Source organism: Poeciliopsis prolifica, unplaced genomic scaffold (genome assembly GCF_027474105.1).
Source record: "Poeciliopsis prolifica strain line A6 unplaced genomic scaffold, Auburn_PproV2 SCAFFOLD004, whole genome shotgun sequence".
Lineage (NCBI taxonomy): Eukaryota > Metazoa > Chordata > Actinopteri > Cyprinodontiformes > Poeciliidae > Poeciliopsis > Poeciliopsis prolifica.
Genome location: NW_026562379.1, coordinates 8,054,563 through 8,069,099, shown reverse-complemented (window position 1 = coordinate 8,069,099; position 14,537 = coordinate 8,054,563). Strand labels below are relative to the sequence as shown.

General features: G+C 39.3%; 1 protein-coding gene across 4 annotated transcripts in view; it reads left to right on the top strand.

Moving 5' to 3' along the window:
- Positions 1-14,537, top strand: part of ets1 (v-ets avian erythroblastosis virus E26 oncogene homolog 1) — a 42,197-nt gene that overhangs the window by 24,666 nt on the left and 2,994 nt on the right. For 3 of the 4 annotated variants that reach the window (XM_055028481.1, XM_055028480.1, XM_055028483.1), the window contains 6 exons: positions 4,368-4,487; positions 5,010-5,210; positions 5,472-5,549; positions 5,903-6,148; positions 8,783-9,043; positions 13,177-13,295. In XM_055028481.1, the coding sequence (XP_054884456.1) occupies positions 4,368-4,487; positions 5,010-5,210; positions 5,472-5,549; positions 5,903-6,148; positions 8,783-9,043; positions 13,177-13,295 (1,025 nt within the window). The remainder of the gene's footprint in view (positions 1-4,367; positions 4,488-5,009; positions 5,211-5,471; positions 5,550-5,902; positions 6,149-8,782; positions 9,044-13,176; positions 13,296-14,537) is intronic. The other variant, XM_055028482.1, reaches the window with a different exon arrangement.

The window sequence follows — 14,537 nt, the reverse complement described above, 5'->3', positions numbered from 1 at the left end:
GCCTACACGTCTATTCTCGGTCTTTTAGTTTTGAAATAGAAAATCGAAAACAGCTTGGCTGGCTGACTGAACAAAAAGCTCTGTTAAAATCAGACAGCCGGCCCTTACTCCCCCTCTTACTTGACTGCAGCCCTCAGTAGCCACTTTATCACCCTGCGCTGGTGAATGGACCCTCTTCATACTAGTAGGGTCTATGACCTCTTGTTCCCAGATTGGTGTTCTAGATATGGATCTTCATCAAAGGCACTCTTGGTTAGCACTTTCCAGCCCTGTTCAATTGAAAGTAGAGTAGACCGCCTCAGAAAACCAATTGCAGTGTAAAGTCTTGTCTGATCGACTCAAACCTCTGTCTTTTTTTTTTTCCGCACCTTTTTGTGTTGCTGTTGAGGCTTCCTGCATGTTGGGATATCCAGGAAATCCTTGGCAGTGACTGTAAAATGACCCTCACCTGAACTCCCCACTCACCCCAATTCCCACAGGAAGTTGCAGCTTAACCACAGAAAATGGACTCTTCCACATTATAGAGATCCCTTTGAAAAGCTTTTTAGACACCGTTCTCACATTTTTTTTCACTGTCCACTTTCTATTTCCTACCCTGACACATACCCACTTAACTCTTTTAGGCTAAATATAGCTCAGTCACATGATAGGAAGCATATTGTCCCTTATTTATAGGGTCTGGTTGCCTGCTCTCTATGTATCATTGCATCATTGTGAGGGGAGGCAGCAGCACAGGCTTCATGAATGAACTGATCCTCTGCCAGAGGCTGGGAGATGGCTCCAGTCCCACTGTGATGTCACTCGAAGGATGAAGAGAAGAGCGAGAGGATCTTTATGAATCCTCCCATTCAATTGTTTGACTCTTTCTCAATTGCTTTTAGCCCACCACTGGTTCCCTTGTCCCATGGTGGGCTCATTTTACAAGCTGGTGAGTCACGCTCCCCCAGCTCAGCTTCTCCTCAGCCATTCAAGATGCAATCTTCCAATCTTCCTCAGTCCTGCCCTGCCCTGCCCTACCTGGCCATGCCTACTGACGCCTTATCAACTTCAGTCTGAGCCACAACAATCTTAAATTCTCATCCATAACCCAGAATGCAGACAAAGATGGCTGGTAATTTAGTGTACCATGTTTGCTAAAAGGTGTCTGGTAGATTTGTTGTTTTAGTTTGGTAATGTAACAGGAGCGTACTGGTCCAAGGAAGTTGTCCCAGTCTTAAGGACACGAGTAGCAAATCAATACCTTTTTCTGCATGTCTATATAAAACATCACTCTCATTTGGTGATTCTTAGAATAGATTAACTTATTATTCATCATGCATCATTAGTAGAAATTGCCTCCAGTTCATTTTTCCACTGTTGGCACCCTTTCTTTCTAAGCCTTGCTGGTGAAATGTGAATGCCTTAATGTTGGCTCATGATTTACACCCTCTCCCACAATTCGTGAGCTAAGTGGATGGGACTCATTTTGTGGACAAACCCACACTGTCTAATGTGGAAAGTGATGACTTGTGGCTGCTTTAAGGCTCTGCGTGCACTGACCATGTTGCATCTAATGGGACTCGCAGGCATTGAAATTGTATCAGAACTTCATCATTTACTAGAGATCGTCTAGGTCCGAGCTCGCCTCTTTCCTACTAATGGATGCGTATTGTGCATTAGCGCTGCTATGGATAACTTTCGTATGGATCATTCGCCATGCAGACTGCTCTATTATCACTTTACTTTTGCATTTAGAGTTTCTCTTTCAATATTATTCTGCTTTCCTTTTCATACTTAACACACAAATAAAACAAAGCTGTGCATTTTCTAAATATGCAAAAAGCATATTTTCTTGACGTACAATGTATTTACAATTTAAACTTTTAAAAATAATAAAGCTAATTCTTCAAATGTATGTAAACAAAAAGAACATGTTACAAAAAAAGCCCAACAAAACTTGTATTTCACAGTTTAATTTTGTTTGTATTCATGATTCTCATACTTCTCTCATACTTTTCTTTCTTATAAACCCAACATCACTTATACTCTATGGTGTTTAGTGTCTTTTGATGGAGGATTTAGTGCTAAAGTAGGTTTCATTTTGCGTGGGCGAGCATGCACAGCAGCCAGGCTGATAAAAGCGACAAGGAGGGAGGGGACTCATATGGTTCGAAAGTGCAGACAAACTCCACTCCATCCAGCTCAAATAAACTGCCACATTTTGCCTCTGCCTTCACATCAAAGCGCAGACTGTCTGAGCCGTTTGCAACATGAGAGTATCTGCTCTACTAAGGCCTCTTAAAAGGAAAATATGTTTGGTAGAAGGCTAGTTGACCCGAACTATTCAGAACTTGGTCTTATTTTTATTATGGAAATGTGAAGTTGAATTGTATGTGCAATGATGTACTTTAAAAATTATTTTTGTGTTATTTAAATGCATTATCTGGTGTGGGGTTCTTGCACAGTGGCAGTTCTTGCATGAATGGTACCCTACCTGGTTCTCTTACATGTTCTGCTGTTTTTTTGTCCACAAATAGTAAAAGCAAAAAGAGGATTTTTTTGTTGTTGTTTTTTATTCTCAATAAATGTATTAAGACTTCCTGCAAAGTATAGAATACTCCAGTAAAGTTTGAAAACTGCAGTTATTCATACTTGCAGTTTTCAACACACTGATTTTTACATTTATTGTAAGGCTGTTTGTCTTACTATTCCTTATAAAGCAACCCAAGTATAACTAGTATTACATGGCAATTTAGATGTGTTGCTCAAATAAGCAAGAAAAATACAGAAACCTTCTTTCCCTCATCCCGCAAGCTGTCCAGCAACAAGAGGAGGAAGGGCAAAGCTTCCATACACTTTGCACCATTCATCCGAGGAAAACCTTGACTACTTCAGCTCCTTGTTTTTTGCATCCCAATAATAAATCATTATATACATTGATACCAGATCCCAGTCCATTGTTAGTTCCTTTTAATTTCCTATGAAACTTTTTATTTCTGTAAAAGAGAGAAACATATTAAGACTGGCATAGTTGGACTGAAGTGAACAACCAGAAAAACCATCCTTTGTCCCAGGTCCCTTTTGAACAGGGACAAGAAGAACAGAGTGAGCCCTACTTTTTACTAACAGCCAGACAGACACTGATTACATGGGTGAAGGAGGGACAGCTGCTGTGCATTCCAGACAAGGTCGAGACGTCAGTGAGTGGTGAAAACAAGCATGAGCTGAGCTCTGCTTGGCAGATAAAACCACCCGACGGTGGAGATGCCAAGACATCTGGGCTCAACGAACGGTGGTTCTATGCTGGCTAGTGACACAGTTTTCTCTCATACCAATTTGCCTGAAGTGATGAGATGAGTGATTTTTAGCAGAATAGATGGATGAAATGAGGAGATGAAAGTGACAAAATTTGAGAGCCGAAAACCTTTTCTGTGAATATACTGCACCTTAGACACTGCATTGTGCTCTGTAAATTTAGCGTTATTATCTAATATACTGCACGCAAAAGATTATGCTAGATGTGGGCTTATTTTGTAAATGCCTGTGGACTCTTTGCAGATTGAATGATTAGTTAGATGGTTGCACTGTCTGCTAAAAAAGTTTTGAGTTTGGTTTTTTTGGAGGTCTTTTTCCAGCGCTTTTAGCCTTGAGGTCTTTTTGCCTTTCTTTGTTCATCACATCCCCTGCTTTACCCCCTTTATCCCACACTTCTGCAGCTTGGTCAATCTAATTAGATGAGTGCAAGTCATCAGGCTCTGTTTAAAGCCATCAAAGGCAGCTCTGTTCCCTGCTGGGTGCCCACTGGCAGTGAGCAAAGAACAGTAAACGCAGTGTTGTCACTGCGACCGTCGAGACAGCCCAGCCCCTTCGCTTTCCGAGCCACCCACCAGCAGCCGCTGTGACATCATCACCCCATCCTGTGACCCTTGACCTGTCAGAATGTTTGACCCCATGCTTGGTCTCGCGACAGTAGTCTCACTATGTCAGGGCGACGTGGTAGGGGTCACAGTGTTGCTGATGGGCACCAGGCATCGAGTTCCCACCCAGGGTGTGCAAACAGGGGAGAAGTTTGGGTGTGAGGAGTTTGTAAATATATTTGTCTCATGTTCGAAAGTTCTTTTGTACAAATCCGGGTTTATTGTGGCAGAATGTTGTTAATCCACACCACAACATATAAAAATGTGTTTCCCAGTGTTTTTTTTTTTTTTTTCTGGAAACAGCCATATCCTCCTCCTTTTTATCTAGTTTATTTTTTTCTCCTCGATCAAGTTTCTTTCCATAAAGTATAGAGATTCACTCCATTTCTTGTGTTAGTTGTATTAAGTTGTTTGTGTATTGCTTTTTCAAATAAAAGCATATTTCATGTATTGCAAATTCATGATTTGCAGATCCAGAGTGTGGAGACGTCCCCCTTTTGACTCCAGGAAGTAAAGAGATGATGTCCCAGGCTCTGAAAGCCACTTTCAGCGGCTTCACAAAAGAACAGCAAAGGCTGGGTATTCCCAAAGGTAAAGTCTGTCAGTTGTTCATTTATGAAAATGAAATTTTCTAACTTGGGTATCAGACTATAAAAATCACTTCACACACATTTTTTTATCACCCCCGAAACTTAATTTAATGCATTCTTTAAAAATGACAAAAATGAAGAAAAATCTATTCCTACTCCATGCATTATGGTGTAAGCAGACTTTTTTTTTTCTTGAACGGGTGAAAAATGATGAGTTTGCCTATAAACCCAGGCAACCACAAACAGAATTCATGCTGTCTGGAATCAGCCTTGCTGACAATATTGCAATGTAATCCCACAATAACTGACAACTTTTTTTTTTTTTAATTTTCATTACCATTGTGATTTATGTTCCTTTCCTCCCCTACGGTCTTTGTGACTCTTTGCACTTAGTAAGCACAAAACCAGAAAGTATAAGTCCACTCTATTAAATCAATCACTGGTTTAGATGAATGTCTGTACATGGACTTTGAATGTGTTTCACAGCAAATATACCAATCATCAGCTATTTATTGCTCTGCAGATCCCAGACAGTGGACAGAAAACCATGTGGCTGAATGGCTTGCATGGACCATAAATGAGTTCAGCCTGAAGAATGTCGACTTTGAGAAATTCAGTATGAATGGTGCCAACCTGTGTGCGATGGGGAAGGAGCGCTTCTTGGACTTAGCACCTGACTTTGTGGGCGACATCCTTTGGGAACATTTAGAAATGCTCCAGAAAGGTAATGCTACAGTAATCTAAATGAAAAAAACTAATCTTTCTTCTGTATTGGCTGTATGAAAAAAAACAGGTTGATTTCATTTTTCTGACTGAAGGTTTTTGTGGCAATTACTTTAGTAACAGGAGCCAAACAGGAAGGCACGTTTTGGCTCAAGACATAAATTTTTGATCATGCTGGATACAGTTACACGATAGAAAAAAAAGACAAAAAAAATCAATGATGAGGTCACTGACGCTTATTCTCTATCCATTTTTTATGAAGAGGATACAAAGCATTTCCCCATCAATGGACTGACCTCGAACTTCCAGGAATCCCGCTATACCTCAGACTATTTTGTCAGTAAGTACTCATCGCAATCATTGTCAGTTGTGCTCTCTAATTGCCAAATATGCATGCGTAAGAAATGATTGAAAGTGAATCAGCTTTGTGAATGCAAACAGTTCAGTAATGCATTCATTCACATTGATTGACATTATAAATAACTAGATTTAGTTTCTGCTTCTAAAATCAAGCCAAAGATCTGCAAGGATTATTTTGTGCATTAAGTGATTCAGAAAATGTATAATATGAGCATTTTTTTTGTATAATTTCAACACAAGAAGAATGCTGACTGTACTGCCCTTTGCTTCTTTTATCCTTCTGTTTTACGTTTTGCTCTTGCTATCCCCATTAACTTGCCTCTGTATTTTCAGGCTATGGTATTGAGCATGCTCAGTGTGTCCCTCCTTCTGAATACTCAGAACCGGGCTTCATCACGGAGTCATATCAGACGCTTCATCCCATCAGCTCTGAGGAACTGCTCACGCTCAAGTATGAAAGTGAATACCCTGGGATCATCCTACGAGACACAGCCCTCAACTCCATGCAGGGCGACTATTTCTCTGTCAAGCAGGAAGTGGTGTCCCCCGACAATATGTGTGTGGGTCGCCTCAGTCGAGGTGAGGAGCCATATATGATACAGTGCTTTGCAAAAGTATTCATACCCTTTACGAATTTCCTCATTTTGCCACGTTACAAGCACAAACTTTATTGTATGTCACTGAGATTTTTTAGGTAGTGCAGCACATAATAGTGTGTAGCTGTGAAGCGGAAAGAACATAGTAAAATGTTTTCAACATAATTTCTCAAAATAAAAAATTATAAAGTGTGGCATACACTTGTATTCAACCTCTTTTATTGTGATGCTTTTGAAATAAAATCTAATTCAAATGCCTTCAGATTCAAGATAGGATGCTCCTTTATTGATCTCCAAGTCAGGCATTGCAGCAATAAAAACATAAATAAATGGCAAAGTAATGCTGTCTCAGAATAAACCCAGCTGTTCTATAAATTCTTGATACAATTATTAGTGAACAAACAGCATCATAAAAACCAATCAACACATCAGAAAGGTTTAGGATACAGTTCCCAAGTAGCTTAGAGCAGAGTTCTAAACAATACATGCAGAGCTCTATCAGTGGCAGATGCCTACGAGGCAATAATCCTGAAATCACCGTGCCATACCCATATCTGAAAACTTATTTGGAGTAAGCTTTAAAAAAAAAAACCATAAAAACCACTATTATTCTTCCACTTTCTAATTTAACAGTTTTGTGTTGGTCTGGTCTGTCAAAGAAAAATGATTAGTTTTTGGTTGTAATAGAAAAATATGTGAAAAAGTTCAAGTGATTTGAATGACTTTGCAAAACATTTCCCTTTTCCCAGGTAAATTCTTTCAGTGATTGAAAGTAGCAAACGTTCATGCCAAACTGAATATTTATTTTAAACCGAGTTACTAAATCTACCCATTGGTGCATGCATGTGTTTGTGTGAGTGTGTGCAAACGTTGGAGGTGTCTGTGGGTGTCGACCTGCGTGTGATTGTGCTGAAGCAACCAGAATCTTGTCATGCCACATCAGTGTGCACGCATTAGAAGAGAAGAAAAGCAGGCCCTCTGGTTGGTTTGTGGTTGATGCAAACCTGCCTCACATACTCTAGACTAGGTTGGGAAAAAAAGAAAAGCCTATTGTTTTTGTCAGAGTGATACACGAACCAAAGCCACAGTGTGTTCTCTGCTTACCGCTGGTCCCTTATGTAAAGCAGTTCAAGTGGTGTAACCTTAAAGAAGGACGTTTTTTTTTTTTCTATCTTGTTTTTCTTGGCCTCTTTTCCTCGATTCAGTCTCTATGTTCTGCGTAAGGAGATAGAAGTGTCATCCTCGGTTAGCAAGCAAGGGGTTTTCTCATGAAACGGTTTGTTTTTTTTTAAATGTGCAGGCTTGTTTTCTCTCCCAAGTGATAGTTTACAGAGGACTTAGTGTCGTGGTTTGCAGTTTAAGCCATGAAGAGAAAGGCTTTTCTTCTCACAAATCCTCAGCTGTATAAATGAATAGCATCTGCCATGTACACCATTGAACGCCCTCCCACCCCCTTTTTAGTCGTTTAAGCATTTGCCTGCAAGATTTAAGGTTCAATCTTAACGCAACACGCATACCACGCTCTCAAGCGTTGTGTTGTGCTTGCTAAACGTGGGAAAGTGCTTTGAATCCCGGCTGATATCCACATGTGGCTTCAATTTTACCAGCTGAAGATCTCGGCATCGGTTGAGGCATTGCATTATCTGTCATTTGTTAATGACTTACCATTCAAAGACACCGCTTATCTTTCCGAGGGCCAAAAATAGCAAGACAGTTTGTGGGATTGTCTTCCATTTAGAATCAAATCCAAATGGTGGTTGTAAAAGCGAAATGGGGTGTGAAATGGAGAGAATGGCATAACGCAAAAGTTTTTATTTCTAGAGCGTTTTATTTGTCCCATTTATAATTTTTGTCATAAGTTGGCTGTTTTCCAATTATTGCTTAAAAACATTGAAATCAGAAATTATTTTATGCAAAAGTATTCTTTCACCTGGAACTTTTTTTACATTTTAACTTTTGGTGTCATTCCTGTAATACACCAACACAAACATTATACATCATTGGGGAAATGCATGATTTTCAACTTTAAGAAAAAAAAAAAACATCTGAAAAGTGTGGCATGGTGGCATATTCAGCCTCTTTTACTTCTACTCCTAAAAAAATACACTGTAGCCAATTTTCATCTGATAAGTTGCATCCTGACTAATAAACAGGTAGGTGCATAATTTAATCCCAGTGTAGATACATTAGTGAATTACCAAGACACACATGAGACAAGTCAGGAGTAAAGTTGTTGAGATGCTTAAATTACAATTGTGTCATAAGCCAATATTCCAAACATCTTACAGACTGCTGCAAAGCAGAAAAGTCATAATGAGAATGACCATGAACATGCAGCCAGCGCTAATGTAATGGTTTAAATTATTGTATATTTAGTTAGTTTGGACCAAAATCCAACTGAGAATCTGTGGGCAGATTTTGAAATTTCTCTTCACTCATGCTGTCCAAGAAATCTGACTTTTATTTTGCTTTTATTAAGCCTTTCTAAAATTCTGCATACAAGAAAAAAATACAAATGTATATTATATTGCTTTAAAGTCTCCCAGTGTAGTAAAGTTAACGGTCGTCTGTAATGACAAATCTTTTTCCCCCTGTTCTTGTTCCAATGTCCTCTCAGGTAAGCTCGGTGGGCAGGACTCCTTTGAGAGCATCGATAGCTTTGAAAGCTGCGACCGACTGACCCATTCATGGAGCAGCCAGTCCTCGTTCAGCAGCCTGCAGCGGGTACCATCCTATGACAGCTTTGACTCAGAAGACTATCCCACTGCCTTGCATGGCCACAAGCCCAAGGGCACCTTCAAAGACTACGTGAGGGAGCGCTCCGACCTCAGCAAGGATAAGCCCGTCATCCCAGCGGCTGCGCTGGCAGGATACACAGGTAAGACGACCAGAAGTCAAACATCAAATGGGACAATTTCGCTGCTTGAAAAATATTTTGAGGACACTTGAAAAGTTAAGCTTCAAACTAGAATGTCTAGAAAATGTCACAAAAATAATTTTATTTTTCAATTAAAATTATAACTTCATAGTTATGCCATGCCTTTATGCCATCGCCAGACTTCAAGTGAGAAAAGCTGTTGCTCCTTTTAGTTTCACTGCACAGCTGTAACACACTTGTTGATGCTCTGCAAAAGTCCCCACGTGTGGGAGTTATGTATTTGCACCACTTTTAGAAAAGAAAGAGAGAGGCAGCTTTTACCCAAGTTGCCCAAGTTACGCAGATCAAAGAAAACAAAATAGATTTTGCTCCTGCCTCCTCCTCCTCCTTCTTTGCTCTCTATATTTCTTTCTCACCCTCTTGTTCTGCCTTCACTTCTCATCTACCTCATTGGTATCTGCAGCCCGCATCTAAACCTATTTTTCCAGGTCGTCCTAGCAACGGTGGTGAAAAAAAAGAAATTATGCCTGCCCTTGCTCGTAGCACTACAGCAAATTATCTCTTCATCTTATTGAGGCATCTTCGCACTCATAGATGCTCGAAAAAGCTGCTTGACGTACGCTCTTCAGGTTCACTGAGATGTTGAGATACTCACAAACCTCTAAAGCAAATGCACTATTTCTGCATCTGTTTCAGGTTTTGGTTTAAATTCTGCTGCTGTTGCCTTGAATTGTTAATCTGATGTGTGTGCCTGAGATAAATAGATGTTTTATCATTGTTTTTGTTTGGAGTTGTCATTGGGTTCATTTAGTCTCGATGTTTATTTCAAAATACCTGAGGAAAGCTCTTGAAAGGTCTGTTTTCTCAGTTGTTCCTCTGTAAAGTAAAATTTTGAAGACTGTTGATAGCTTGCAGAGCAGACACTACACTGGGACTTTTTCAGTCTTGCTTAAAATTATAGTCACAAGAGTGCACCACTGTTTGTAATAAAAAAAAGGGAAAATCCCAGCAAATTGTTCTAACGTCACAAACAATACATACACAAGATCTCATTAGACAGACCCAAAGTCGGTATGCACAAGTTAATTCTTCATGTGCATGGTTATTAGTTCAAAAGTCACTTGTGGAACAATGAGTCATTCATTTGTAATGATGCTGGAAAGATTTTCTAATGGATTTATAATTAAATAACAAAGTGAAGATGCAGCTCCTCTAGAACCATTAGAGTTCCACGTTGCTCCCTGCACCCTTTTTTGACTAAAATGGCAAGCCACTAAAAAAAACCCAAACACCCTTTGCAAAAATTTTCCGTTTTTTGGCATAATCACTTGTTTTTACAAAAAATTATATAACAATATAATCGCTGCTAAAATATCTGCCATGCAAATTCTATTTCAGGTTTGAATGAGTTGTAGTGTCATTTCGATCTGAAGAAAAAAGCTTTCATCAGCTTTATATTAGAATGCAAGGTGAAAGTACATTCAACAGCCAACTGTTTTAGAGATGCCTGCTCAGCAATTTTTTGGAAGCAACCAAGTGAGTTTAGGAATAATCCACTTGCTGAACTTCAGATAAGGTATCAGAAATGAGATTTACTCAGTTTGAATTTAAATCCTCCATCAGTACATATATGTACATATATACACAGATATATGTACTAGCTGGTGTCCTGCATTATTTAGATGTGTCACTGGTCCAACACACCTGAATCAAATAGCTGAATCATCTCCGCGATGTGCAGTCCAATTCTCCAGAGTCCTGTTGATGGCCTTTAAGCAGAGGCACATCTAAACGTTGCAGGACACCAGACGTTGAGGCCCAGGTTTGAAAACCTCATCTATTAGAGCATCTTTGAGATCTGGTGGAACAAGATATTTGTATCCTGGATATGCAGTAACTGCATGATGGTGTCATATCCATATGATTTTTACCTATTAAAGTCACTTTGTGTATAATATTAATGGTGCAGTAGACCATCTTCTCCTGTGCAGAAATGGAAATAAATATAGCCATGGATTGCTTTGGAGATGGATGAAGTTAAATCCTACTGATGTGGAATGTATGTTTGTGTGTAGATCTGTTTGCATATCCAAGATAGAAGATGTAAAAATTGAAACGCAAGGCAAATGAGTTAGAAAAAAATAGAAAATACAAAGAAAATTGAAGCTTAAATTTAGAATAAACAGGCTTGGAAACATTTCCAAAACAGTGTTTATGATAACTCGACAAGTTGCTCTGCTTGGTTTCCTGCCCCAGTGTGACAGGTGACACTTACAGCGAGGACAGGGAGTCAGATAAGGCTGGTGAGTGATAAGTGAAGCTCTAGTTGTCATCTTTGCAGGTTTCCTGTGAGAGCTTGTTATTTACACCTCCGTCTACTCTCACACCAGGCAGCTTTAAAACTGCTAACCCCGCAATATTTTAATACTGATAATATGTGGATCTTTTTCTTTCTCTGCTGAAAGACACTTTCTTTTTCTTGCTTTCCAACAATAAATTAGTCTTGCTAATAGTTTTACTAATAACCAAAAATGACTTTAGTAAAAAGTTCCATTTGTCTATCAATGTTCCTGTTTCTGTTTTTGCTGCAAATATTTAACCCCTTAACTTAACTGTTACTGGGTTCATGAGGACACTGGCATCCTCATGATATTTAAGAGGTTGTTAAGGCACCTATGGTATACCATGAAATACATGCTAAAGATTGCTGCAAATGAAAGCCTCTACCCCTTTGCAACAGTGTATGCTTTTTCAATGAAGCTCTTTGTACATGAAGAGAGCAACATATTTTTGGAAACATTTTTTTTTGTTGTCATTTGGAATGGATCGCCTGCGAGAGCACAGCGGGCTGGGATCACCCATGTATGTGGGCTGACTGACACTTTGGCACAATTTTGAACATTTTGGGCCTGAAAGACAGAGCCTGTTGCAAAGAAGCCACTTCTTTCTAAAACCAAAGTGGCTGTTTGTTCTGTCCCGTCTTCAGTCCCAGCAGGAGTTTTATAAAAAGCTCCCCGAAATGCCATTTCAAGCTTTCGGCCCACGCGTCTATTTCTCTGAAAGCTTTGGTTTTGTGTTGTGTAAGGGCACATACGTTTCTTAGGCACTCGCGAGACACAGAGAGTGAGACAGATATGTGAGTATAGCTAAACTGCTGAGGCGGCGTATGCTGCACAGGCAGGTGTGATTTCAACATGCGAGCCTCAAAAGTGGGCGCGTTCTTCTATGTGAAGAAAACCACACGATCAAAGTGTAGCGCAGTGAATCTAGTTCATAGACAAAACCTTTTTTTTATCCTCTTTGATCTGCCTTTCCACCTTTTTCCATCAAGTGAAACTCTTTATTAATGTTTAAAATATGTTTTATTGGGTTACTATTTTAGTCCTTTTTCTTAAAACATGTAACCCTATTGTATTATACATGAGGCTTTGGAGCTGTTCTCTTCTTGAAGCACTGGTTGTAAGTCATTAGATGTGCTGCAGAAGCCCAGAGGCAGCGCCTCTTTTTTTAAAAATGATGATTTCATCAATAAGGAACTCATACAGACACAGACTCTAGATTCACATACTGTAAGGGGCCACTGGCAGACAAGGGAATACATGATGAATGAGACTGTTGTGTTTAGGAGGACATTTGGTTCCACTGCTTTCCTTCAGCCTGACCCAGATCAGATGGTTTACTTTGTCCCTCTTCAGACCTAAGTGAATAATTGGCATGAATATTTAACAGTTTCATATTTAGGACTGGACCGTGTTACGTGTGGCCTTCTGGTTGACCTTAAAATCTGTGTTTTCTTTCCTGATGAATGTATCTTGTACTGCAGTAAGTGGTGAAATTTTTGAAAGCAAGTTATACCTACGACTGTTCCTTAAGACCTTGGTTTGCATGCAGCATTGCCATTCTACGGATGCAGGGCATTATTATCTAAATTGCAGAATTTTAATAACTTAAAAATGGTGGTAAACTTTAGAACTCGGGAATGTTCCCTTAAGCCAGATCTCCTGAGCTACTAACACTTACCTCAGTAAATCCTCACACCAGCCAGCATCAGCACAAACAACAATGCCTTCTCTCCAAGTAAGCTGCCTAAACAAAACACCTCTTTTAAACATGCTCTCACATCTGTTCCACAGGCAGTGGCCCCATCCAGCTGTGGCAGTTTCTCCTGGAGTTGCTGACCGACAAGTCCTGCCAGTCCTTCATCAGCTGGACAGGCGACGGCTGGGAGTTTAAGCTCTCTGACCCAGATGAGGTGAGAGGCTGTGACCCTGTTGGCCACTGGCACACGAGATGGGAGGTCCTAAGTGTTTGGCCAGATGAAAAAGATGTCTTTGTGAAAACAGTTGCCTATTGTTTCTGACTTCAGTAATTATGTAGCATGGTATTTAGGCTGGTCTACCATGAGTAGGTCCTATTTAAATACAGTATATACTTTGTAGTACCTGGCAAAAGTACTTTTTCTTTTTTTGTCACATGACAATTCCAGTTAAGTCAACTTGATTTAACTGGGATATTATGACAGAAAACTCTACATATTTGCAAATTGGAAGGGATCATGCATAAACCTCCCAAGACATTATATGATATTTCTGCCTGTAAGCCAAACTTTTTGGAGCCAGTCTATTTTCCCACAGCTCCACCAATCTTCCCATTAACTCTGACCAGCTTCTTCTCTCATGTTAGAAAAAGTGAAACCCTTGGGATTATGCTACCACTCTACAAGATTCCCAACAGGGTGGTTTGTTTAGGGCTATGAAGCATTGTTTTCTGTATCTTACTGCATTTATAACTTTGATTTTATGTGACCAGACAGAGTTGTTCCATATTTTGCTATTCTGGACAACTGATAAGTGCTATACCAGCTTTTCTCTAATTAATGTTTCCTTTGTCATGCTTGCCAGCTTTCATGGCCAACCATGTTAAATTACATACAACTGGGCTGTATGTACTCTGGAGTTTAGTAGTTAAGGTCGTTATTTACCCTGTAACATATTTATGGTTATCACAATAAAAAATACAGCTCTGGAAAAAAGTGAGACCACTTAAAATGATCAGTTTTTATGATTTTACTTTGTATATTTTTGAGTAAAATGAACATAGTTCTTTTATTCTGTAAACCACTAACAATATGTCTCAGAAATTCCCAACACAAATTGAATATTTATTTGCAGCAAAAAAGAAATTGTCATAATGATTAAAAGATGCAGTGCTTTCAGACCTCAAATAATAATTAAAAAAAAAAAAAGTTCATATTGATTTAGCACCAACAATACTGAGATAGAGTTCAGAAATCAATACTTGATGGAATAGCCATAAGATTTTCAATGGGGTTCAGCGCAATGAACTCTTTTTTTTTTCCACAGCTGTATATGCTTCTTGTAATTTTACTTGTAAAAAGCAACTGAGAACAGCATGTAGTTTTTCTTCCATTTACAATGATGCACTATCTTGTGTCAATCTATCATAAAATATTTATCAAATGCACTTTTTTAAA